Source organism: Syngnathus floridae, chromosome 4 (assembly GCF_059516105.1).
Source record: "Syngnathus floridae isolate MCC-2025c chromosome 4, RoL_Sflo_1.0, whole genome shotgun sequence".
In the NCBI taxonomy this organism is placed as follows: domain Eukaryota; kingdom Metazoa; phylum Chordata; class Actinopteri; order Syngnathiformes; family Syngnathidae; genus Syngnathus; species Syngnathus floridae.
The window spans coordinates 15905519-15932814 of record NC_142416.1 but is presented as its reverse complement, the minus strand read 5'-3'; the positions used below and the strand labels follow the sequence as shown (position 1 = coordinate 15932814).

The following is a 27296-nucleotide window of genomic DNA, read 5'->3' as shown; positions in this document are numbered from 1 at the left end:
CATTCCAAAGGATTCTGTAGAGAGTTGCTGTGCTAAACCTCTGTTCTGATTAGCTCTAACAACCTTTTGTTTTCAAATTTATGAATGGGAGGGTCGTGGGCAACAGTCCTCGGGTGTGTTCGTACATATGAGTAAGACAATCAGGAGTTGGGTGAGGTTCAGGAAAGGATTTCGAGCAACACATGAATGTCTCCAGGGTGAAATAAAAGTATTGGAGACATCTTGTGTTCAAAACTTGTGCCTGGGAGAACTTTGGTGCTGAACCTGTAGCTTTAAAATTTGTTTAGTTGCATCATGTATTTTAGAATTGCCCTCTTAGGTATATCACTATCACTGAGTGGGAAATGAACTTCATGCTGCAGAAGATATTAGTAGCATCTGAAAGGAATGCAAGCTTTGTGATTCCATTTAAAATACATTTGCATAATGTCCAAAAAAAGGGAAAAAAAGCAGGAGCTTAGGTGGGTTATTTTGGAACGAAACCTTTGCCCTGTATTGGGATTTTTTTTTTTTTCTGCACTCATTAGCCTCTCATGGTAGCCTTTGACCACTGGGTGTCATCCAAGCAATAAAAATACCAGACAAGCCCAAGGCAATGCTTCATACTGCATTACTCAACACTGGGCCTAGGTCCTCGGTTGTGTAAGAACTTGGGGAATTGTGTTTTCAAGAGCAAATCCACGGAGCGTAAAATAAAACACGCTGTCAAATGAGGAAAACGGAGGCGTGGAAATGGAGAAGATCTAGTGAGAAAGGGGCTTAGAGTATGAACATCTTTAGACCAGTAAGTTTGACGCCCTCCGCCCCTCGCACAAATGTATGGAGGCACTGCGGCACATTGCGCACACTTGCGGGCTCGGCGTTCAAAAGGAGAGCGGAAGACGGGAGGAGGGGAAAGACTTGCCAAGAGGGAGGGGAGCTCGATTTCCTTTCCCCGGAGCACACGCCGCTAGAACACACCGGGAGAAAAAGAGAGAGGGGGAATACTCTTAGCGGAGATAGGAACCGCGAAACGGGGGGAAAAAACAACCCCGTCTGTCGTCAACCTTTCTAGCTACTTGCGGACTATTATGGGGGCAAGGGAGCGCTCCTGACCGGGCTCGACTTGCTGTGAACCTCCGCGCTTGTGGTCCCAGTCTACGAGGAGAACACAGGCGACATGTTGAGGGGCTTTTTCGTCTTGAGCTTGCGGTAGGATGTTCTGTCTCTTAATCGAGAGGCCCTCACTGTAAAAAGAAGGGGGGAAGAGGCTGATTCCTAATGGACATTTTGGCGGTAGGCAGCCATTTGTTGTGATCGCTGCTGATTTATTTGGTTTGTTCGAATCAGACATAGCACAGGCCTCTGCAATCTGGCGCCGTCACTGTAAATAGTAGGCGCTATATTTAAACATCTTTATCGTGCAGACTCACGTTTATTTTGTGTTTGACAAGGGCTTACTCTAAGGCCTATGCATTTTAACTAGTTAATTTACCCTTCAGTTGCACGCACAAAGTGTGAAAACAATCGTCCTCCTTTAACCCCAGTAGGGGAGAATAAGAACCCCTTTCTCTCTATATATATAAATGTTAATGTCGACCGACGTTGCATCGATCATGCTGCCCGTGTCCCGTGGACTTCTGGAGCGGGATCGAGATCTTGACACCCTGGCCGGAGTGCATCCCAACGTGGGCGGCGCTCCTGCTGCTGTCCGGGGAATGAAGCGTGGAGACCCGGAGCCCGATGGCCAGACAGCGGCCTCCCTGGTCGACTCGACAGGGGCTGAGTGCAAGCGCCCTCGAATGGATTGCTCGGGAGGGATTGGCGACATTGGACAGGTAAGGGAGACGTTCTGAACTGGTTCATTATTGCTTCTTTTGTTCTTGTTTGTGTCGCATGTAAAGGGGTCACAATTGTAAAAACTTAATTGAGTTGTGCTCAGTGATCACAAATTTCATGCTGAATTAACATTCTAATTAAATTGTGCATGTTACAATGGGGCTTTTCTTAATGTAATTTAAAAACAGCTTGACATGGAAGTGTGGACATTACTTTGTAGAGAGCAAAACACACGCCACTGTTTGCTTGTGATCTTTAACGGGGTTGCTGAGCAGGAGGGGATATTTGAGGTAAACAAAGACCCTCCACTTTAAAAGGCAGGTTAGGGACTTCATTGTACTCTTGATCCTCCGAAACGTTACTTTCCACCACCCTCCTGAACTACTTTGATCATCTTTGACCTATTTTCCTTTGGTGTCATCGAATTGTCAATTTATACCGTGAATGGTCAAATAAGTCTCCAATGGAGGTTTGTTGTTGAACGAGAGGATGCTTTGCTCATCATTATGCTATATTATGCATGTTGGAGTGCTCTGTGAGGATGGAGAAAGCTATTTGCCTGCCATTGGAAACAGCTGTAATTGAAGTGAAGTGGTCTGTTTGCTCCTGCTTGGAAAACTAAATGGCTGGTGTTCCATGCAGACCAGCCGCCAGTGAGTGCTGTCAGTAACATAAACACACTTTAAAGTAGATGTTTGCGGATGGGAGAGCATGTTTGTGTGTGGGAGAGCAGAGAAGCACAGATCAATAGTTTTAGTCTCTAAAATGTATTGAACGTGAGCTTGTTGGATAATGCGGAAATGAAAGCGAGGGAAGTGGAGAGAGAGAGAAAGAGAGAGCGAGGGCAAGAGAAGGCCACCCTCTATAGTTGTTGCTCTCTGAACAGATTTTCCCTATCATTGGCAGTAAAGAGGCTTTGTTTCCAGCTAATGGGATCACATCTCATACTAGAGGGGGCTTTATAACCACACTGATCCCTGAAATCCTTATCTAAGGCAGAGCATTCACACAACACTCGTACTGTTGTACACAAAAAAAATAAGTGAATTGTGCATCAAAGTCATACTTGGTATTAGACAGATCTTCCACTGCAGTCTTGGTCCTTAACCAGAATATGCATACTGGACAATGGTGCACTTGTAGTGTGCAGACTTCAACTAAATCATACATTTAAAGTGGCACATTTAAAGTGCAAGTTCATTAAAAAAAATACTTTGCAATACGCGTGTTCTACAAAATGTGCCCAAACTAGTTTTAAAAAAAAAACACAAGGTTGTTTTAGTTGGGAAAGAAACCGAAAGAAATATTTTTATTAATAAAACAAAAATGCTTTTAACTAAAACAGAAACTAACAAAGCTAAACATCCTAGGAATTTAAAGAGTGGAAAATATCCTGAAGCTTCATACTTGCCTTCTTTTGAGACCCTCCCACACTCACACCTCCCCATTTTTAACCATTTATTGCTGACACAAGTCAGCTTTGACCTCTAAGTGAAGCCTACACAATTGGATGTGGTTGCGGCCAAGAGCAATCTATTTGGCCTTCTGCAGTAATGGGACTGTTCCCGGCACTGGTTGATGTCATTTTGGTGTGTGGGTGGCAATGCTACATCAAGTCGACGCTAAATCAACGCTGCATGCAGTTTATGACTTCTCAGCATACCCAAGCAACTTTAAATCAATATATTTGAAAAGCCAGACTATTCCAGACTATTTTGTTTTTTGCACTGCAACAATTGGGAAATCGTTTACATCTCCTTCAGGGTATTCATAACACCACCCTGCATCCGCACTTCGGGTCCGCTACTGGCCAATGTTGAGATGAGGTTGTCACTTTCAATATCCATCAGGCATGTTGCTGAATGTCCCATGTTTGTTGTCACTCTGCATCGGAATGGGGCTGTACGCGCTCTCTCTTTTGCTTTTCTTTCTAACATAATCAGGTCTTGCCAGGGTTGACAGCTTTGAGGACAAATGATTTGACTAGAACATTAATGCACACCCCTCTGTATTCTTATCCCGGTAAACTCGACAAAAGAAATATAGTCTTGCTATGCATTCAGGGTGTATTATCTTTCATTTTGTTTTCATGCTAGTTGACATAGATCTGGTGGCAGTTGAATAGCCGAATGTTATTTATTATGTCTCTGAATGTTCTGAGCTCATGTTTCTAAACCAGTGTCACGTTGAGTGCTGACTCAGGCAGAATTATCAGCCATTTAATCATTCGGGCCCGAGCACTGTATAGATTAAGACAGAATAAAGTAGAGCTCCATTTTCCCATTCGCTTGTCTACTTTGAATACAAAAGTCAAGTATGACCCTTTTTTAATTTTGCACAGTGCTATCCACTAAACATCATGTATTGGGAATTGTTTGGTTCTAAACAATTTGTGTAGCCACTGCCAAAATCTACTTAAGAGTCCTCCAACATTTTCTCACAACTGTGCGTGAACGTGTGTTTGTTGTGAAAACTTCACGTGGCGTAAACTTCACTGAAATAAAATAAACTTGAGGTTGCTGTTTGTAAGCTTAGCACATAAGTGCTGTGTGGATAAAACACATGTGCGTTCTCTCTGTGTGTATGAGTGTGTGTGTGTGTGTGTTGCGTGGCCCGCTTTAGCAGTGATGCGGGATGACTGTCAGAACAGTCAAATATAGTTCTTAAAAGAGCAGCATTCCCAAGACACGATAGGAATAGATTCGAGTTCTGCGACCAAATTAGATGCTTTACAGGCATTTGCACAGCAACCACCTGAGAAGAACAGGGGTCATGTGTTCAAGGCGTTAGTGAAGCTAGGAGAAAAGATGGTGGGAAGGGCAAGTTGGAGGTAAACAAGCTTCTCATCACATAACTTCCCCCTCACCATCTGGTGACCCCCCACCATCACCACCCACGCCCCGATCCGTTCAACAACTTTGGTTTTTAAATATACATATATATACACAGAGAAAAATGGATACATAGTTCTTGTTTTGACCCAGCACTGGAGTTGAATTTCACCAAGCTAGGCCTAAAACATTCTCGACCCATTAATTCTCAAGACAAAGTTCTTGGTGCTAAGATTATTATAGCCATTGATTAATTATCCCAAGTGCTTATTCATCACAGTTGCTAATGTTAGCTGAAGCATTTTTTTGAAGAGAGGCGTAATCTTTTGACCACAGCCCTCAATTTTGAAAAACAGATGGATGCAGAAAGACATCCTGCCAATAAATTAATTCCATGTCACGCCATGTTGGTAGCCAAACCAATGAATAACAAAATGGCACTTGAGCATTATTGGGAAGTGAAGTTCTGTGTTTGTTACCTTGCCAACTAATAATGTAACACGTAGATACGTGTTATCTCTCAATTGTGTCAGTGTAAAAAGAAAATCATCGACATAATGTTTGACATTTCAGAGAGTGAATGAAAACAATCTTTTTGTTCTTGTGCAATTTGCACGCAACTGTTATTAAGACTGACGCTGATGCACATTCCTTCTGGAAATGAACCACATGACTCCACTCATGTATGAGTCATTGTTTTTGTTCCCTCCGTTTCCTCTTGTATTTTGAGCTCAGGTTGTCTCATTTCAACTCCAAATGATTAGCATTTTGACAAAAAGTCAGAAATCTCAATTGGTTCTTTCATTATTTTTAATGTGTATTCTTATTTCGATCTTCTGGCCTTGCTTCAAAATAAGGTTATATTTTATTCATGTTATTCAAGCCCCTAAAAACACGTTTCATTATTTAGGGCTTCAAGATCCTAAAGCTAGTTCACTAAGTGCATTTTTGGCTCTTGGATTGTCTCACTTTTTTTTTTTTTTCTTTCAATCACTGAGCCACTTCCTGTTTCAGCAGCTTTAGCTCCTGCATTGGCAAAGTGATGTTCAGTTTTAGTGAAATGATCCCTTGGGGGTTCGGTGTGAGATGGCTACAGAACTAATCAGCCCAACTCAAACTGTGATACGCACAGAGCAAAGTGTTTCCCCGGGGGCCAGAGAAGGCAAAGGGACATTACTTCCACAAAGAAAAATGACAGAGGCAAGGAAAGGTTGTCTTTTAATTTCACAAGATGAAAAAAATCCCTCCAAAGTGTTGTTGTAATGGCTGCCTTTCTATTTCTAATAGACATTAGTTGATTGAAATATTCTGCTTCAAGCAAAATGTTTTAGATTTAAATGGTATTAATAACAATGGCCCCCGCAATCCATTGGGTATGCCTTTTTCTCCATAATTTCAAAAGTCTAAAGTTTACATACATTTCCTTAGTATTTCTTTGAACTGCAGGATTCAAACATAAACGTTGGTCAGATGTTTCTTCCAAAAGCTTCGGACAGATGAAATGAAAAATGAAAACCACTTTTGTCACTCTCAATATTGTAGCATTTAGCAAAATTAAAAAAATATGTTATGTACCCTTCAGGTTTCAACTGTATCTCATCTTGTTTCTTTCAGAATAACGATCCACTGACCCTCGGTTACCATGGATACCCCCCTCACAGCCAGGTAAGAATATTGTTATATCAATCATAAGAACAAATAAAGCCATGAATATTCTTAGAATTATTACATCTTGTATAAAATTCAAAACCACCCGCTAGGAGTTATGACAATAAGGGAAGATATATTTTAAGTACAACCCGCATTGCTTTCTTTTCAGCACCTCCAATATACAACATTTTATGTGTAAAGCAGCAGTCTGTTTCCTTGTGTTCCCATTAGCCTCCTAACCGTTATTAGACTGCTCAGTTGATATGGTTAATCCTTCGATCATCCGCTCATCCTCTGATGCTCTACCCATAATCCTCTCCTCCCTCCCTTCCTCCGCCATCCTCCCAAACCTCTGGTTGCTGCTCTTCTTCATCCCCATCTTAAGCCTTTACTCGAAACCATCTTGTTTGTATGAGGCTGCTTAGATTATTCACATGGCTGCCAGCCAATTAGCCACTTTTCATTTTTGCTGCACAGTGATGAGATGACACTACTTTGAACCATTCCCCCCCTCCCTCTAATGATGATGTTCGAATGAAAATAGTCGCAAAGGCAAAAAGAGTTGCCTGCTGCGAACTACATACGTGTGATAAATTATAGAAAATCATGAATAAGTAAGTGGAGAAACGGTGGCATGCACACAGCACAGACTAGCAACTGGATGTGTTGCAAAACACCAATGGGAGACCGATATTAAAATTCAAATAAGCTTCAAACTCCATGACACCATTTTAAAATGAAACATTTGTTTAGCTTTTCAATTGGAAAATAAAAGCCCCCCCCGATGCACTTTGTGTATTTTCATGTGTGTTGGGTGTAGCTAATCACACACTATCTATTGATTAGTCAACCGAGAAATGTCACATCTAAGTGGAATGGGAAGAAAGCACGGATAATGTCATCACGCAGCAGTGTATTGTCAGTTATTTCTTTTTAACTGTTTAATTCATTGTTTGCCAACCTTTTATTGAGAAAAGTCACATATTTCCCGTTGGAAAAATAAATAAGCTGAATGAATGTCACAAAAAATAGCTTCTTTAGTGTATTCATAAATTCACTAGATTTGTGTGGAATATTAAATTAAACCAATAATTTGATACAAGCCAAAATTCCAAGGGGGTCTCCTAGATGGCGTGTCGAAATTTCTAAGGCATTTAAAATGACTTGACTCCCCCCCCCCCCAAAAAAAAATCATTAGAAAAAAACACCACGTGCCATGTTGCTATCTTTTAAAAAATTCCCAGCAAGTTAAATTAAATTAAATCTAAGTAAATTAGAATTTGTAAAAACATAAAAAAAAATTCCCAGCAAGTTTAATTAAATTTAAGTCAATTAGAATTTGTAATGGAATTTTTTAGTTTGCTGTAGTGATGTGTGATGGTTCGGTCTTTCCTTAAATTCACCTAAAGCCAATCAGACCAATTTAGTTTTGGTAAGTACCGTTGATGAGGGACAAAAGGCTATGCAAAAGACAAGGATGGCGTGCAGAAGATGTTCCCACATTGCAGAGGTGCTAAACTGTCAAGAGTGGTGTGAAGGTGATGTGATCAAAGGCTCCTAGAGGAAGAGCCTGGGGATCTGCACAAGCTCAATGTGTGAAGAAAGACGTGCTCTGCCTGCTTGATGACATGAACAACACGTATCTCATCCATGTGCTCTTAATAACTGTATTTACTCCTGTTTTGCATCTTTTGTTGCTTCGCTACTCTGGTGGATTTGAATCAATTCCTGACCCACTTTTTTATGTGTCTATTATTAATTATTATCTGAAAGATGTCTGAGTCAGAACCCTTAAATAATGAAAAAGAGGAATCATACAGCTTTGATTTATTGTCTATTGGCGTAAATGCTTGGCAGGGCCTTTAGACTGGAAGCTGTAAATGACAGCTGGGTCACATGTCACTTCAGATTTATAGCCTTTTTTTATATATATATATATTTAACACATTTGAGACAGGATGCATTGCAGTCACCTACGACTGTGATAATAACCATTATTAAATAGTTACCTCCCTGGCTGTCAAGAATAGTTCATCTTGGTAAAGCGAGCTTTTTATTAAATCTATTACGGATTCTACCCTAATGTTGAAGGTTAATCAAATCCTGAGTAGGACCCAAATTGTATTGACAAGTAAAAGACGTTTTAAAAATTGATGCACTTAGACTTTAAAGATGAAGCGAAGGCATGTTTTTGTGTGTGTTTTTTTTAGGGGGGGTTCTGTCCTTTTCAGTCGAAATATGCTTTTATGCCACAAAGTAGAACGAGCACAGACTTGCTCAACAGCGCCATGTGTGGTTGCAACTGAGTAGTGCACTCAATCTTGCCTTAATTTCTTTGAATTGTGATTAATTGACTATCAAGTCCATTAACACATTAATGTCAACATATTAAAAATCTTAATCTTTGGTAAAGAATGTTTGACTATGTACAGTATGCAAGCTTATTAGCAGTAGCTTGACATCACTAACGTTAAATACATTGCTTTTTTGTTTTACTTTAGCCGATGGATTCCGTCGTTCCAGATCTGTATTTGTGTCTGGTTTGTAGATAAAGAGCGAGGAATGGGATCTCTCTCCCACTGGTGCCATCAGTCCCAGTTAACTCACCTATATGGTGAAGGAGAGTGGTGGGAGTGCACGGAAAAAAGAGAGAGAGCTTAGTGGAACTACGATGGAAAGCAAAGGGGAGGGGCAAGTTTGCAGGTGTGACCAAGTCAGGGGGTGGAGTTGTTTTAGAGGTGGCTAGCTTGTCTCTGGCTGAGAGGGGAGATCGAAAAGATGAGCAGGCAAGGGCACAGCAGCAAAACAGAAGCTTGCGTGTAGGGAAAGAAAAGAGGGCGCGAGTGGGAGAGAAAGACGTGAGTGAACGAGGGAGAGAAAGTGACAGGGACAGAGGCTGGAGGAGGAGGAGGCAGCGAAGGCGGAGGGGGGGGGCTGTCAGGGCAGACCCAGCGAGCGGGGGCAGAGAGAGGGAGATTTTGAATCTGTGAGACAGACAAGAAGAGACGGAGCTGCTGAGGTGACACGGGCTCGGTAGAGGGAGAGCCAGCCAGCGAAGCGAGGCGAGGCAGCGTGACAAGAGGAACGGAGTGAGAGAGGAGAAGGAGAGACGACAGTGTGGTGTTGCTCACAATACGATGATGGGACTCTACTATCCTTCCGTGTTGTCGGTGAGTGTTTCCGCTGACCGTGCCTGTGCGCGAATGCTCGGTGACTCTCGGCTACACGACCGTCCGCGGAACTGTCATCAAGCATGAAGCGCTGATTAATGACTGAGGGATGAGAACTCCACTTGACCCTTTCGCTCGGGCGCTCCGCTCATTTTATTCCCGGCCACAAAGTTGCCGTTTTTGATGAAATGCTCCAGTGGCGATGGATGGCAACGCTGTTGTTGTGGCATCTGTTCTGCCGCCCAGAGCGAGAAGCGCACGCAATGTGAACATCGGAGCAGCTCCTGCCAGAAATTATTCTGCCATGTATTATGTATGCTCAGAGGAATCTATGCGATCGCTACGGTGCAGTTGGTTGGATGCTGCGGATCTCCGCGCTGATAAACTCCGCACATGGCTGCTGGGCTGAAAGCAATAAAGGGGTGGGGGGGAGTAAAAGTGGTCTTTATTACCCCTGCAGCTGTCTGTGTACATCATTCTTGCCTATGAGCAAAAAGAACAGGTGTCCACAGAACAGTTGGTCCCCCCCCCTTTTTTTTTTTAATGCTCCTCTACTGGCTCAGTAACGTACGCCGAGCGCACTTTGTGTTAAAAAAAAGTCTTCATATTTAATTTGATACGAGTTAAAAGTGAGCGCTGTGTGTGTGTACGTGTGTGTGATTCCTAATTCACTTTCTCATCGCGTGTGTGCTCCTCTTTCAGCTCTACCTTGCTCTCTTTACTGTTTGACCTCTTTTCTCCCTCCTCCTGCTCTCCCCGGGGCCCTGGCAGCTGTTATCTCAATGTTTTCCTTCAAGAGACCCTGGAAGAGGGGGGATGGGGAACACAGAGAAGAGAATAAGAGGGAGAATAGAAATTGATTATTTGGGAAAAGGTGACGGGACACCCCCGGCAAGGGAAGCCTGACGGATGATGGGGCTGCCGTTATGCGGGGATGACTTGCTCAGGATACTGTAAGCCAGAAGCTAGCTTGCTCCTTCAGAGAGTTTTTATCCAGCTGACTTTGCAGTTTTGTTTGTAATTTAGTTAATCCTACAAAATTTGCTTATTTTTGCCTTTTTGAGCCTGGCAAAGTTAAAGTACTGGCTGCACTGCTGAAATATTTTCTCAAACCCCACCTATGCCCTCAAGCAGGGGAGAGACTCTAACCTGCTGCAAAGACTCACACACACAAGCACACACACACAGGCACGCAAACACCCCCTCCACACATACATGCACACGCACATTTACACACGCTTCCTCCACCTCCAAATCTTCTTATCGATTCTTTGCAGGGTTAACAATAATGGTCTTTAAATGATCCCAATGAGCCGTGTTGCCGTGGCAACTGGGATGAGTCATTCATTTTGCACAGATTGTTAGATGGTTCGAGGCGTGAGGGAGACCGTCGAGCTCACCGCTATGTTAGATAAACACCTTTGCTCTCTGCCTCATTTTTTTTTTAAGAAGCGGGAATTGGCTACGGTTGCCACGATGGAGCATAAACGCTTGTGCCTCCTTTGCAGCAATTTGCTCTGTAATTGCTCCGAAAGCGCTCGCAGCGAGGCATCTGCGCGTTTTTGAAATAGATCGGGGTTGCCCTCGCCGACTTGCCTGTGAGAACGCTGCCCGGGTCGCTCGTTTGCAGATAACCTGCTTACCTTTATTATATCGAAAAAAAAAAACTCCGTATAGCAAAGATGTCAGCGTTTGTTTGTTCACCTGCAGGTGCTTGTTTTGATGTGGCGTGCGGCTATTAATAAGGATTAAATGAAGACAAATAATGTCACTGGCCTTTTTGTTTTGTTGTGTTTACCATTCATACGTCGCCGCAGCGGAGCCTAGCGGACCATTGATACAGACGGAGGCGGGGGCAACTGAAGTCAGGGATGTACAGGCCTGCACACATTTACAGTAGAAGAAGGGGGGTGTCTCCAGAGTCAAACCCTTAAAAGGAAAAAAAAAAGGGGGCGGACAGGGAGGGATTTGTTTGACAAGCAGGCATGTTACCCTATAAGGCGACGGGGAAGCCTGTGGGAGGGCAGGACAGGATGTCGCAGAATTGCTGTTGCTATGAGGCAAACGAGCTTGATTGACTCGAATGGGGACGGCACGTATGTATGCGAGGGTCCCGTCTGGATTTTATGAAGCGGAAAGAAGCCACTCGGCGAGTGGGAGGAAAGAGAGAACAGCGGCATGAAGGGGGGAGGAGGAGAAAGAGTGATGGGGGGTGATGTGGGATGGAATAATTAAATAAGAGGGTGTCTCCTGGCTCATCGGTATGCTGCAGACGCGTCGTAAATGGTTTTCCAGCTGTTTGCAACCTCGGTAGCAACGCTGCGGAGCCAAAGGCCAAAAAAAGGGACACATAATTCAACATTTAGTGTACGTCGGGGTACTAAATAATCCTAAAACTATTACTTTGAAGACTGCGCCAACTGACAAAATTTGAGGCAGGAAGCAAAATCAGATCTTCCATCGAGTTGGCCTAGCCAAGTAAAACAGTCAAGTGACATTTCTTGAATGAAATGACCCGGTGGTGCCTCTATCTTTGCCGCGTCATCTTCTCCGTCGTGCTCATCGTGCTACGCTGACTCTTTTATAACATGGCTCCTCAGACACACTTGCCGCTGATAACTGACCCGAAAGTAAGTCAGCTACATCTACCGCTCCGAGTCGCTCGCTTTGCCAGTTAAGGGCGTGCACTTACACAACCCTTAATGCCCTAACGCCTGCGGACGCCACTATGCACCCAAGATGGACACAAACAAAGCATGCGCAAATCTGAGTGCTGACATATAATGCACACTCGAAAATTTCCCTCAGGTAGAATGCCCTCTTTCTTTTATCCTGCCATCTATAGTATGTCTTTGGTCAGTGAATGTGAATCCCAAAGGCCATTCACAATAAGACACAGGCTTGTAACTTGATGGGTCAAGAACGTTATTCCAAGAGCCATACGCAGGCACGGAACGGACTATTTTTATGGCTGGTGGGTTTTTGGCTGAAATGCCAATCGCCTAACCGAAGTACAAGGCTTTCTAAGATTTCTAAAAGAACATCCATCGCCTCTCCATTTTCTTCGCCCCTGGCCAAGATTGTTGGTGTATGTTTGCGCAACAGCTTTCTAAAAGCATGCCATGTGGTCAAGACATAAAAGCATGAAGTCCTGAAATGACTGCCCGCCTGAGTTGCATCACAGGTTGTCCAACTTTGAGTCATCCTTAGTCACGTGAGCTGTGAGTCACCAGCACAGTCTCTCACAGGCGGGTTTTACCAACAAATTGGACAATGTCCGCCAGTAGGTGGAGAAGTGACTTGGTTCTTCTGTCCAGTCGAAATTTGCCAAGATTGAGACGTTTTCAATCTCCAATGTTAAAGCAACATTTTCACCAACCTTCCTCTAACGCTGATAAAATGCTAAAAGATCTTACGGAACAACCAAGTGAATGTGAACATTCACGTATTTACATACTGACGTGATACTCGATATACTAACGCTTGTCCTTCATCGACGTCGTAAACATGTTTCATCATACGACCCGAGCCAGGTGATCAACTTTCCCTTTCTATTAAGACATAGGAGTAGCTCTCGTTTCTTTGTTTGTATTTATCACCTCGTTTAGTTCTCGCCGAGTGACCCACAACGATGCGTGTCGCCGTCCGCTATCATTTTCATCTTCCGCCGACTGACTGGATTTGTTGCAAGATACAATATGAGATCATCCAGGTCATCATATTTGCCTGGCATGGTTTTTTTTTTTTTTTTAGCTCTCCATCTTGAGAGAGCATCATTACAGCTTACCTCCATTTGCTATTGCACATCGGAGTTTTCGTGTGCAAAAAGTGGTTGAATTTTAAGATAAAATTGCAGACTGTCTGCAAAGCTTCAGGGTTGAAATTAGTGTACACAGCTGCTCTCTGAACATGTGAATGAAGTTGGACACGCTGGTCCGTAATGTGGCCACTGTACTCATCTGGTGCTGCGATCCAACGGGGGAATCATTTCTGGGAAGACACATGCGCAGTAGAATAACCCGGCGACAGTATTTATGTGTTGACTAAAATTATTTTAATATAGTTCTATGCTGTCTCAGAAAATTAGAATATTGTGATAAAGTTCTTTATTTTCTATAATGCAATTAAAAACCCAAAATTAAATAATAAAAGGCTTGCAATATTTCAGTTGATTTGTAATGAATCCAGAATGTGGGACATTTTTGTTTTTTTAATTGCATTACAGAAAATAAAATAACTTTATCACAATATTCAAATTTTCCGAGACAGTCCTGTAGACTAATGAATCGTAGTCAAGGATTGCACCGCATAAAATATTTTGTAAACACAAGTTCTCTGCTGGTGTAGTGAGTTTTTTTTTTTTTGCTGCTGTTTAGCGCAAAAGCGGCTCATGTTCCACATTGTAAATGATGCCGCAGTGGTTTCACGCAGCGTCGCCATGACGACCACCCACACCGAGGTAATATAAGTGCGGCAGAAAACTGATGTCCTGGTGCCAAAAGCGAGACAAGCAGATAGGAAATGTAATCGAAACACGATGAGTGAAAGTCATCTCTCGTGACGGCCCGTATGTCCGAGGCCCGTCGGTTGACGCTGAAATAAAGGCCCCGTGACACAGGTGTGTCACCGAGTAAGGTCAAAAGCTTTGAGACAGATGGCGCACACACAAACACGCGTACATACACGCCCTCCCACACACTTTTAACACTCCCAAAGGGACAGAGATCTATTGTGCTACTCAGATGGGCATGACTGCAGCCTGTCACACACACAAAACACACACAAGTAAGTGTAGCCCACCAGATGTCAGGTAAGCATGGCAAATTTTTGGGTGGTGAAAGGCAAATGAATATCAATTAACTCAATAATTGTTACGACCTAACCTCAGTGCCACCCTCATCAGAACTACTTTTATGATAGTGTAATTTCATTATAGCGGTGAATGGGAAGGATAATTAGATGTAGGAGGGCTCGCATGGAGGTACAAGGAGATGGAGAGGTTGCGGCGTGAGTCTTTTATTCGTGAACAGCAAATACGGTGCCAACTTAAAAGTTGAATGCTCAATGTAAATTTTGGTCAAAGTCACACAAACCTTCAAAGTCACACCTGCTGTTGTCACAAGACAGCAGCGAGAGTGCGACACTTCTGTTCACGTACGGAACATAAGGATGGAAACGTAAAGTTTGCATTTCAAGCATTATGATCGTAATATAATTAGCTCGCCAGCTAAGTGAAGGTCTTGTTAAAATGATCTTAAATCTATAGTACTACCTCATGTATGCTTTATTTTAACCTTGCTGCATACTGATCAAGGTCGTAGCCATTTTGCACAGACAAAAACAAGTTGTAGCACCGAGAGTCTTCAAAACTGTTGTGCACACGTTTTCTCTTTATCACTGCGGTGCTCAGCCAACATAGTCCATACTTCCTCCGTCAGTCATCAACTTCTCTACCCCTCCCCCATTCTCCGTCCATCTCTCGTGACCATTTAGGGTAACCACCCCGCAGCCACCAGCACCCAGTGTGTGTTTTTCTTTTCTCCTACGCACGCTGTTAACTTCCACAAGTATATTCCGGACCACTAACGGGCACTCGGGCAAGCTTCCATGCTAACAGTTGGCGGCTTTGCGTGAGCTGTGTGGGCGTTTGCGTGTCAAAGGTGGTTTGTATGTAGAGACGAGTGTGTGTCTTGGCATGTACAACACTGAGCAAGGGGGCACGTGACCCTCAATAATAGATGTGTGCAGTGAATATTTGATTGGTAGGGGGGGGCGAGTGGAGATGGTTACACACGCATATGGGGGCTGCAAATATTTGAGTCTTGTGTATATGCCTCCAACTGAGGTTGATGGAAGTGGCATCCATCCGGTCATGTGACAGGCCTGCTTGAAGATGTAGTGGAAGGTTGCCAACTGAGCTTTTCGCCCTTCCTTCCAACAGGGTTCCCAAGATAGTACTTCTGGTCAGGAGGGACTCGGACCGCCGCCTTTCGCAGCCTTCCCTCCTCCTCCTCCACCTCCTCCCCAGAACGGCCTTGCCCTGGATTACGGCGGCAGTCTGTACGCGGCGGGCGCCGTGCAGGGCCCAGTGGAAGCCGGCGGCGCGGTGAACAGCGTCGTCAATGTTGTCAACAGCCTCGGTGGCCAAGTGAGTGTCAGCCTCCTTCTTCTTCTTCTTCTCCGCATCACATGACATGTTGTGATGATGTGGGTAATTTCCGTCTCATTAAATTAGAAAAAACTCACTTGATCTAATAGTGCAATCCACATTTCACATGATGTTGCTAACTTGTTATTGGTCCTAAATAGGGCAAGAAATCTTATTTGTAACAAACAAATTATGAGGCTATGACCTGATTTTGCCAAGACAGTCAACATTGAGAGGTAATAATGATTCGCTTTTAGTGAAAGTTTTTATTGACATATAATTATTGCTTTAAACATAATTTTTTTCAAATTGGAAAAAGACAGACACCAGGTGCCCTTCGAAAAACATCCGAGCATTTTTTTAATTTTTTTCAGAATACTCAAATAATTGTAACCGCATTGCATGTCAAAATAGTGCTAAACTCTTAAAACATGATAGATTAGATTTCCAAAGCAAAACAAATAAGCTAGCTGCTGGATCAATACTGGAGCTGATATTAATCTTCTCGTGTTCATCAGACATGTTACCAACTCGATAGTTTCCTAATTGGCACTATTAACAATGTCACTTTTGACTTTGGGTCACATTAATCGCTCAAACGAGGCGGCCAAAACAACACGTAGGTAAATGACAACATTTATTTCCATTGTGTGTCTTTTCCTTCCTCGTCCCTGCGGCCCAACAGTCAGATGGCTCCTCGCAGATTGATGGCCAGTCAGGCTCAGGAGGAGGAGGGGGTAGCGGCGGGGGGAGCATCGGAGATGATTCAGACGCCAAGGGGACACCCAAACGCCTCCACGTGTCCAACATTCCCTTCCGCTTCCGAGACCCAGATCTGCGGCAGATGTTTGGGGTATGCAGACTGAATTATTCACCGTCCCCCTTCCCACCGTGATTCATCACATGACAAATCACTTTGGACTATTGGATCCCATCTGTTTTTTCCCTGTTTTCTCAACTGTCCTTCATTTGTGTGGCTTGAAATGAGCATGCCCATTTAAGCGTGTAAAGGGGTGTCTTTTGTCAAATGCGTCCATGTGCATGAACGTGGCGCACACATGTGGAAGTCATATTGGGAGGGTATGGCTGGCTGCCAGCTCCTCCCCATGCTTGAACAGTGCTGACACCTTGTGGTGAGATGCGGTACTTAACGCTTTTTTTTTTGTCGCAGCAATATGGCAAAATTCTTGATGTCGAGATCATTTTCAACGAGAGAGGATCCAAGGTAAGACAGCAAGAGGGCCATTTTGCCTTTTCAAATATCAACAACTACCAGAAACACAACTAGCACTCTTTTTGCAGGGCTTCGGTTTTGTAACATTCGAGACGAGCGCAGATGCAGAGAGGGCCCGAGAGAAGCTTCATGGTACCCTCGTTGAAGGACGTAAGATTGAGGTAATTTGCCGCTCCCCCCTCCCCTTTTCGTATTTCATTTGAAGATAGCCATTTTTCTCCTTTTGTTCTCCCTTCATGTCCGATGAGAATGCAGCATTTGGCGTTTTTTTCCGGATGGCTGTTCTGTGTTCAACTCTAACCTGTCTGCCTTCACTCTAGCATGGCGCATCAGTGCACACACTGGACGGCGCTTCTTGTCGATGTTTACTCTTGTTCTTGTCGTTTCCTCAAAGCTGTATGCTTTGCAAAGCATGCTGGGTGGAGTGGCAGCACGACAGGCATGGCCGGGGGTGGCTGATGATATCCGCTTCTCTTACAAGCATGGAGGACTTTTTTTTTTTTTCTTTCTCCCGCTGCACAGTTTCCCAACATCACACCATCCTTGATCATAATGAGTGGCTATAATTGCGTTCTGGTTGAGTGCAGGAGCCAGTTATTAGCCTTGTGAAAATAGTGCTTGCCGGTGTTAGGAGTTTAACGAATGCTGCATGGTTGGGGTCATGACGTCGGATGATGTTTAAGATTTTAAGAGATGTTTGCATGGCGAGGCCTTGAAGTGCCACCGTTTGGGAATGAGATTGCCGAGAGGTGCGGTGTTGACGATGCTTCCGAAGATTGCTTATACAAAGTGTTGCATCCCCCACTTGTTTTGTATCTATGAAAAATAATCACAACGTGGTTGTATTTTTAGTTTGCCTTTGCCAGCATGAGCTCAGGTTTTTGTGGCAAGTAGTGTCGAAGCTACAATACACCGTTTGCTATGTTGTCTTTCTTTTTCTTGTCAGTAAAGCCCTTCTTGCATGGTTGTGATTGTGAATGCGCAGCACTCTTTTTCTGTCCGTGCGTGGGTGGAGAATGACTAAGTGGAAGGCTCGTTATCATCCCCTCTCTTCTCCTGTCCATCAGCTTTCTCCGCTCTTCTTCACCGTGCCAGTCGGTTTGTCTTTGTCTGTGTCCCCCACCCCACCCCACAATGCACCTCCTCCCTACCCCCACATACCTCTGAATATTCTTGTCAAACAATTTAAATTACACCGCAGAACGTTAATAAGTTTTGTTTGAATTTTTCTCCCCGGTTAGTTTTTATGTTTATTCTTTTTTCTTTTAATTATTGTGCGTGCCGTGGTTTTCGAGTAGCTGGATTGACTTGGTCTATGTAGGCGACTGTTCACATGTGACATCACTTCCCCTCTAGAGGTGATTCATTATTATCGTTGTGTTCTTTCGATTTTATGTTTTCCTTTTTTTTGGCTCATCATTTCTTTCGTACACATATTTTCTCTATTTCCCTGATGATTTTTGTATGTTGTTGTTGTCAGTCTCCACGGTAACTGCTCGCGTGTCCTCACGCCGTTCCCCCGGCAACGGTAAGTTGTGTACATGGCATCATCTTTTGAATGAAACCCCTCTCCCCTCACCCCATCCACCCCAATTGGGGCGGCACCCAAATGACAGCCACGGGGCGATTGATTGAGAGATCCCGATTGGCTAATTCTGTGATTGTTTGGGGAGGTGGAGAATGAAACGATTTGGAGAATAGCAATTGACCGCATGGCATAACGAAGGCCACCCGTGAATGTGCTGCATCTATCTGCAAGTGCAACAATTCAGACCTGCAGCACTTCTTCTGCATTCATTCCAATCACCTCTCTAACTGCATTCAACTCCAGAGCTGTGTCTCCTTGCATGGTTTGACTCTTCTTTCTCTCGCTCTCTCTATTTTGGCATCTGTATGACATCATATGTCGTTTCTTTGTCATGTTTCAGCCACTAGTTGCATTTAGTTGGGACGGCATGCTGAAGCATGAGTGCTGTGTTAGCCGTAGCGGAGAAAACGGTGTGGCTGTATTTCATGTACCGTAGCAGCTGATCATCACTTTGCGCCAATCCGCTCTCTACTCTGCAGACAGTTGTAAAAGGGGGACGACACCAGACTGATAATGCGGGCAGCTCAAATTGAGTCCATCTCCAAGTAAAGAGCATTTTAAGGCCCGCGAATAGACGAGTTAGCAGTTTTTCTTTCCCTGGTCTTCTTGATTGCCTTTTTCGACCAGTTTGGTTCTGATGGTGTGCGTTAGTTGCGTGCTTTGAGGTCTCTCTGATTGCGATGCCTTCCTGGCAGCGTTTCACAACCAACGGTTTGATTTACCTATTTATTATTCATTTATTTGGTTATTTTTAGTCGGGAATGACATTTGCATCCTCCCACTGTTTTTTTTTTTCCTTCACCTCCCCCCCCATGTGATCTGTCTTCCATATGTATAGTATGTGTGTCTGTTCATGAGAAGGTCTGCACATTGGGACGGCTCGTTTCACTCTCCCGCCCTCATCGTATGTGTTTTCATGTGGACTGGCTCCTCCACTTGCATCCCTCTATCCTCCTGTCCTTTCTCTGTCCTTCCCCTCTTCCTGTTTCTTTTTTTTTTTTTCCTGTAAAATGTGATCGGGAGGGCTGCCGAGTTGTTTTTTGATTGCTCCGTTGCTGCCTCAATGCTTGCTGATTGGTTGGTTGTGCTCACCTCTGCTGATGTAAGATGCTCTTGATTGGCTGTGTGTCATTTTTGCATTGGAATATTTTTTTTTTCATTTCCTTTTGCATTGTGTTCAACCGATGACTATGCTGCTTAATTCACCTTCTTTCCCCTCCTTTTTTCAAAGGTATAGCCGTGCAATAATCTTGGATTTCCTTTTTGAATGCCCCTTTTTTTCTCTGAAATATTTGTTGTGTGCCTTTTGGTTGCATTGTTTGTGTGCAAACTGCCTGACTACTCAACAGGATCCTTGTTTTCAGTGTTTCTCTAAAAATAAAAATGCATGCGTCAAATTCCATGGCTGCTCATCAACAGAATTAATCAAGTAAATTATGAAGGGGCAACGACATCTCAATCTCACTACTTTTTAGACTTAGTGGTGTACCAGTACCTGAAATAGTTAATTTAGTATATGTGTTCTGAATATGTTAATATTGAGTGAACAATGCGGTTTCTCCTCTGTTTAGGTCAACAATGCCACGGCCAGAGTGATGACAAACAAGAAGATGACAACCCCGTACACTAATGGAGAGGGTCTTGCTGCTCTACCATATGGTATGACTTTTTACACGAAAATTGCACAAAGCAGTATCATGAACACTTTATCATCCTAGCTTTTATTGTCACTGAGTGACATAGATACAACAAAAATATTGGTGCAACTCAGTTTGTGTTTACAAAATAAGAAGCTATAAAATGGTGTGCTAAGACAAAAAAATTGTCAGTCAATTAATAATAAAGATAAAATAATCTACAGAATAAGTGAGTCTAAAAAAATTGTGTTTCCATATTAAAATAATAATCTGACTCGAGTGTGATTGTTCAGTGATCCGGTTGAAATTTACTTCATCTTTTGTTTGTCTTCAGCTGGCTGGAAGTTAAGTCCTGTGATGGGAGCCATGTACAGTCCCGAGCTCTACACGGGTACAGCTACCAGATTTGAAAATGAGTCGATGCTTGAAAATATTTCCCATTTGACTTGAGTTATTTTATTTTTTTTTTGTCAACCAGTGCCAGGGTTTCCCTACCCAGCGGCAGCTGCAGCGGCCGCCTCCACGGCCGCGGCGACCTTCCGCGGCGCTCATCTGCGAGGTCGCGCGCGGCCCGTGTACAGTGCAGTCAGGGCGGCTGTGCCGCAACCTGCCATCCCCACCTACCCTGGGTGAGCACCTCTCATCGCTAAGTCAAATTTCATGTGTGTTGTATATATAACACTTTGCTGAGCTCAAATACCATTATATTTTTTTCGTATCTCCAATCTGGTAATATGAGCTTCAGTAAAGTGAGCATATTTGTATACATTGAGCTGGTGTTGTTTTTCTTGCATGTTGCACGGTGTGTAATAATCTCACATTTCTGTCTTTTCTCTCTTTCACAACCTGTTTGGAAACAATTCCTTCTTCCCTACACATGGTGAAACATTGCACCATTACCCCCCCTTTATTTTTATTCCCACCCCTTCCTGGTTTCCCCCCCTTTTTTTCCCCTTTCTTTGCTCTTATCTCTCTCTCTCAGCGTGATGGCCTATCAGGAAGGTTTTTACAGTGCCGCTGATCTTTATGTAAGTATAAGTGTCCCTCCGCCCGCTGCCTCACCCTTTCCTCCCTATGTTTCGACCCCCCTCTTGCCTGTAGGTTTGACAGTGTGACAATAGCACAGACCAAACCCACTCAGACATGTACTCGAGTGTTTCCAGCATCACACCAATTCTCCCTAGTCCAAGTCCTCATTACAACAAATTGCAGCTAATATACAGATGCTTGCACATTCATGAGTATTCTCCTGTAGGGTTTGCCTCTGTGCTTTTGTGAGTTGTGTTACCATTACAATTATGAGTGCGTAATGGTGTGTGCGAGTGCGTGAACAGGTTGACAAGAGCTGTTTCTGTTCTCTCTGTAGACTAGTGTTTCAGGACATTAGTGGCAGATTGCCTCAGGTAGGGTTGACACTCTCCACGCGAGAGCCAGTGTGCATCCTCCTCGTCTCCAATGACTGCGTGCTGCTAGACATTTTTTGACCATCTGAGATTGAGATGCCTTCTCTGTCCTCTTCTACTAACTCACTGAATTCTGACAAGGGTGGAGTTGCGGAAGGGGGAGAAAATTATTTAGCACCAGGGAGGAGATAGATGTATGCATGCAAGCCCAACTGGAATATAGTGCTAAATTCATGTTTATACGAAATGAAATCAAAGCAGAGGTTATTTTTTTAACTAGTGGAAACATTTTGCACTTGAGATTCTTCAAACGGGAAAAAAAGGGATATCTAATTTTTCAGTCTCATTATTTTTAGAACGCATGACAGAAAGTGATGATGCAGTCATAGAAAGCTCTTAATTAGTTAGTAGAAAAAAGGGTAACATTTCTAATTTTTAAAACAGCACTGCAAACTACATTTGCAATAATAAATTGGGAAATAGTCTTGCTAAAAATTGTTAGACTCGTCAACTAATCGGTTTAGCCCCTCGCAGTAAGAATATTTAAGTTTTACGCCTTTGAGTGAGAAAATACAGCAGAAGTAGCGTCAATTGTGAAAATGGCATATCGTGCGGATGACTTGATAGCAAAGAAAGGTGCACACATGCAACAACAAAAATCCAAGGAAAAGAAGTGAGTGACCTGCTGATTTTGAAAAAAAGGATCCATTTGAGGTGCTCCGTAATGACTTTGGTGATAAGCTAATTCAGACCCCTTCCAGGAGTCTCCCTGTGTGTTTCACTTTGTGGCATGCTAACTCAAATCAGTGTCGGCATGCACTCGTATTGTACTTATAAGGCTGACCCACCCGAGCCCTTCGATCGTCCTCCCCCTCACGCTTAATATTTCTTTTGGAAATTTACTCCAATCCACCCATCCTTATTTCTCATTTAACCTCCTCTTCACTTCCTTCCCCAACCACGGGTCCAGTCTTTCCCAACGGCTTTGCGACGTGCTGCTCCTGAATGCGGGGATTTGGTCGTGACTGATCTTTAGGCTAGAATGCGGCGATCTGTGTTGATGGAGGGATGTTTGGTCTAATAAACAGTTCATATCAGAGTTTGGACAAAAGCATGCTGTGTCTGTGATTGGTCGCTTGGCCATCTGAGGTTGTTTTTTTTATGAATGTGTGAGTGAAAAACGCACACCTGTTGTGTTTTTGTGTGTCCATAGTGTACAAATGACACCTTTCCATCTGTTTGTTTTTCTTTAACTGTATGTTTTTGGTAGGGTCACATATTAAGAACTATTCTCCCTCCATGTCCAACTTAACGAAGCTGAAAAGGGCACATTATGAACAAATTGTGGATCTTTTTTTTGTGGGTTAGTCATGGAGGGAGAGAGCCACACTGAGCCTGAGCTACATCCTTGTGAATGCTGCACCAGATTAGTCTTTTGCTGACTGTCTGCTCGTTAATCTTTCTCCTTTCCCTCACAATGTAACCCTGTAGTTAGTTGCCTGGTGGCTTCTTACCCTGAGCACAATGTCAAGCGAGATTTGAACAAATGTCTTCCTCTGCCACGCACCCGACCCTCGTCTTCCTCCTCTTTTTCATTGCCTCATCGCAGGGAGGCTACGCCACGTATCGTTACGCCCAGCCGACAGCCGTAGCCACACCCGCGGCAGCGGCGGCGGCGGCAGCAGCTTACAGTGACAGGTGAGTGGTGGGCTTATTCTGACTACCATACTAGTTTGACATTTTTTTGATTTTTCTCAAAAGTGTAGACTTACTCACCGTTCTTGCCATTTTAGTGTGAGTCATTATTAAACTTTAAGTGAATCATGTTCACATATTTGAGCAGCACAAATGTTGATGTTACCAAACAAAATTTGCCGGGTACAAAGGCATACCCACTCTATTTTGTGATGCTATTTTATCTTCTGATTGTTCATTTTGATATGTACACATACACACAACACCACCTCTGCCGAGGTTATGCTCCAAATTTTCTACCGCTGGACTGTTGTGCGTTTTTATCTGGCATAATGTGTTAAATTTGAAAGAAAAAAAAAAAAAGATGTTTGAAGGGCTGTTGTTGTTTTTCACCTACAGCTACGGACGAGTCTACACAGCTGACCCCTACCATGCTGCACTTGCCCCAGCTGCCTACGGTGTTGGAGCCATGGTGAGTCGTTTCCAAATTCGTGTGCAGTTTTCAACTACAGTACGAGAGTTATGTTTACAAATTATGTAATTAGCATTGAGAGAACTCATGAAGAACAATGGTATGGCCAATGACATTTGAGGACTTTTATTTTTTATTGATATATTTTATAGTATATATATTTATATATATATTTAGTATATATTTTTTTAATCAGTCTGTAGGTGTGAACTGCTACTTTCTGGACTCGCCCATTTACTAAATGAGCGTTGTTGTTCGCAGGCCACGCTGTACAGGGGGGGCTACAGTAGATTCACCCCTTATTAAAGACACTACATTTCTCAGGAGCTCTTTCATCTGAAAGCGCTCCGTTAATTGTTGCGAAAGTGGACTGCACCCAACTTGGACTCAACCACACCAAGTTCCCATCCAAGAGAAGTCCCATGTTTTCATACACAGAAATAGAGGAATGCTGTATCAAAGACTGATGGCTGGCTGGCCTTGACCTTAAAAAGAAAAGAGAAAAGAAGGCAAAAATAGCCACCTTCCCTTATTGCACGGCTGTATTATAGTCCCACTTCTCAGTCCTTCCTCACTCAGCAGCACAAGACTTGTGATGGAACCCAGATGTTCTTCCAAAGGCTCTTTTCGTTTACCTTTGAATGGTTTGTCTTTGAGAATGACTTGCACGTTCAAGCTCAACTGTGGCAGTAGGGATGCGAGAAAAAGCTCACTGATGGGTTGTGGCTGAATAGTAAAAGGAGAGAATTCGCCGGGGGGCACAGAGACTCAACATGGCAGCTTGGAAAGATGACTGAAAGCTGAGGGAGGGAGGCTTACTAGCGCCGGTCCTTACCTCAAGTTTTTCTCACTATACGGAAACGGTGAACCTTTAAATTATAATATGCAAATGAATTAGTTTAGAGTCAGTTACCAAATTTAGAATCATTGAAATCCCTATATATATTTTTTTCTGACATCAGCTAAACTTTCCTAGCGAGGTTTTGGCCCAGCGTGTTCTCACACAGAATTTGGTAGCATATGATTAAAAAATAAATAAAATAACAGACACTAATTTCCTTTTTCCTCAAATAATAGCCATGACATGGTTTAGTGACTCAACTGGTATTAGGGCTAAGGCTTTGTTACTTGGACAATTGCATTATTTTAAGTTGAAAGCATTTTATCTACAAATATCTCATTCAAACATGTATAGTAAAAAAAAAAATGTATTATAGCAAATATATCACTTAATACCGAAGGGTCCATCTGCAGTTCGTGTCATTTTCTGGACATCGAATGGGTGTTTGTGTTTCGCAACCATGTTAAAAAAAGGCTTTTGCTCCACTTGGCAAGACAGAGGCACCTAAGTCTCCAAATGTTAGCTTTACAGATACCATGTCTGCTTGCCAGATGGAAATGATATCTCTCGTGACGTGGTGTAATCAGTCATCGTGCCATCTGAAAGGAGATCAGAGGTGTTGTCATTTTTCTTCTGTGATTAATGGGGGCATGGCATGGCGTCTATTAGTGAATGAAAAAATATAACAAAAAAATAAGGCTGTCATTTTTCAGAATAAGTCATAGTAAAACAACTTCCAAGCAAGCATTTTTTTTTTTTTGCTTCCACTAATTATAGTCTGTTTTGGTATGGGATCTGAAAAAATCCTCATTAAAATATGTTGAGGCCTTAAAAAGTGAAAATAAGCATCGGTAAAGTGATGTTTTGCCTCTTGGCCTCCGGCACGGAATGTCACCCACACTCTGTGCATGTGCTACGACGCACCAAAAGTGCAACACTAAGCTGATGGCGCTCTTACTTAGAGTAGCTATTTTTTAATTTTTTTTTTATGCTTTGAATCTACTAAGTCAAGTATTCACTGTGTAAACGTTAGATTCTTCCCTCAGGCTCCGTAATTGATGAGTAACTCCAACGCCGATTAAGTCTTCCTGAAAAACAAAATAGGTGATAGTGAGAGAGATCCTGTCAAGTTAATGGAAAAAAAAAACAATATTTAAATGCAAAACACCTTACTATTGTGCATATTTCTATACTATTGTATTCTATATTTCCAGATGTGGCTTTTTTGGCTTTTTGTTTTTGTTCCAAAGATTTGTAGAAAGCACATTTTTTGGAATATATGTATAAATATATTATCTTTGTTAATGTCATCCTTGATGATCCTATTGCTGTCTTTTACTTTGTGTTCTTTTTATATCCGCAAGTGTTGTTCCTCCTGAAAAGGTGTAAGTTAAATTTCAATTTTTATTAACATTATTATTTTTATTCTTGAGAAAGTCATACCAAGAGGAGAACTACGTAATGGTATGCATGTAACACTAGCAGACTGTTGTTTTGGGGATTATTTAGCATGATATTTGACCGTACATCACAATATAGCGAACGTTATTTTCCTTATGTCCACATTTTCAGGTGACTTGAATGAGTTGGTGGAAAGCACTACTTTGGCTTATTTCAACGTCGCATTTTGTAACGCAGACTTGGAACATTTCAAATGAGCAAATCTGCACACATCAGGTTGTTTTAAATTGTGTGTGAAACCTGGCAGATTTCTCCTATTACATTTTTTTATGTGCTGCTCATGAATGCAACTTCTTTAATATCTCCATTCAGCTATAGAATGTGTGCTAGACAGAAAAAAAAAAAAGGACGAGCCAAAGATGCTAACAAGAGTCCTCAGCACATTCTACTTAACCAACTGCAAAATGATCTCAAATGGGGTCATTCAAAGGCATGGACAAACAAACCAGCATGAGCAATTACTTGTCAAGTCAAACAAAAAAAATAGTTGTGCATGAAACTTGTGTCTTCGGTGTTTGACATCTGAGACATTTGCATCCTTACTCACTAAATGAAAGCCATGACTGATGACAGCTAGCAGTCAGGACCGAGTGAATACTAACTAGCACAATGTGGCAACCTGGAGGAAAGAAAAAAATGAGTATGGCAGCTTGATTTAGTCATGGTTCTCCTGCCACTTTATTCTAGTGACAATTAAAAGTGGCTCCCCTTCATCATGGTTGCTTTAAGCTCTCAAACCTCCAACCCTAGTACCCAGTTTGACTGCCTCTTTTGTTTTTTTCTTTGTTTTTTGTCATTGTCCATTTAAAATGTTTTATATAAAATTGTTTTGTTGTGAAATGGATCTCATGTCCTTTTATTCCACTTCAATTAAGCAACATTTAAGTGACTCCAAATAGGCTGACAAAGGTCAAGAAGTGTCTGGTTTAAACCAATGTAACCAGACTTTTCTTGATGTTTCACCTTTACAGTGAAAGTTGTATTTAAGTTCTAAAAGTTTAGTTTTTGTGATGGTTAAGATGATCAAAACGTTCCTTAAAAATCACCTGTAAACGGGAGAGGTGTGGGTGATAACGTGTTTGGGCCCCAACCCCAGTTTCTGGCTGCATTTTAGGTTTCATCCACTGGGGGGCAGCAGACACATGCTTGGTGTACGGCACAATTGTGACGTGGGTACCGATTGTCAATGCATTAACTTATGTTCTACTTTACTTTTATTTAACCATGAGGTTTACCTCATTATGATTATTTACTTTTTTAGGCAACTACCCGACTATCTTAGAAACTTTTATACATTCGTGCAAATCATCCAGGGTATATGCAATTGGAAAAACAAATAGACACATAG

The 27296-nt window shown here is 42.7% G+C and overlaps 1 protein-coding gene across 5 annotated transcripts; it reads left to right on the top strand.

Annotated features, from left to right (window-relative positions):
• The first annotated feature begins 649 nt into the window (after positions 1–649).
• On the top strand, positions 650–26788 carry rbfox2 (RNA binding fox-1 homolog 2). Of its 5 annotated transcripts, none has more exons than XR_015858006.1 (13): positions 650–1817; positions 6264–6314; positions 15411–15617; positions 16303–16470; positions 16789–16842; positions 16920–17012; positions 20011–20098; positions 20411–20467; positions 20555–20705; positions 21059–21104; positions 21443–21479; positions 23089–23177; positions 23574–23628. XR_015858006.1 is itself a non-coding variant. In XM_088373640.1 (13 exons), the coding sequence occupies exons 1-13, from the start codon at positions 1566–1568 to the stop codon at positions 23950–23952; spliced, it is 1365 nt and encodes a 454-aa protein (XP_088229766.1). In that variant the 5' UTR covers positions 650–1565; the 3' UTR covers positions 23953–26788. The 5 variants fall into 5 exon arrangements, 3 of the variants coding, with proteins under 3 accessions (XP_088229766.1, XP_088229765.1, XP_088229767.1); XM_088373640.1 differs by lacking the exon at positions 21059–21104 and adding an exon at positions 23908–26788 and having other exon boundaries at positions 23574–23646; XM_088373639.1 differs by lacking the exon at positions 21443–21479 and adding an exon at positions 23908–26788 and having other exon boundaries at positions 655–1817; positions 23574–23646.
• Positions 26789–27296: the final 508 nt, after the last annotated feature.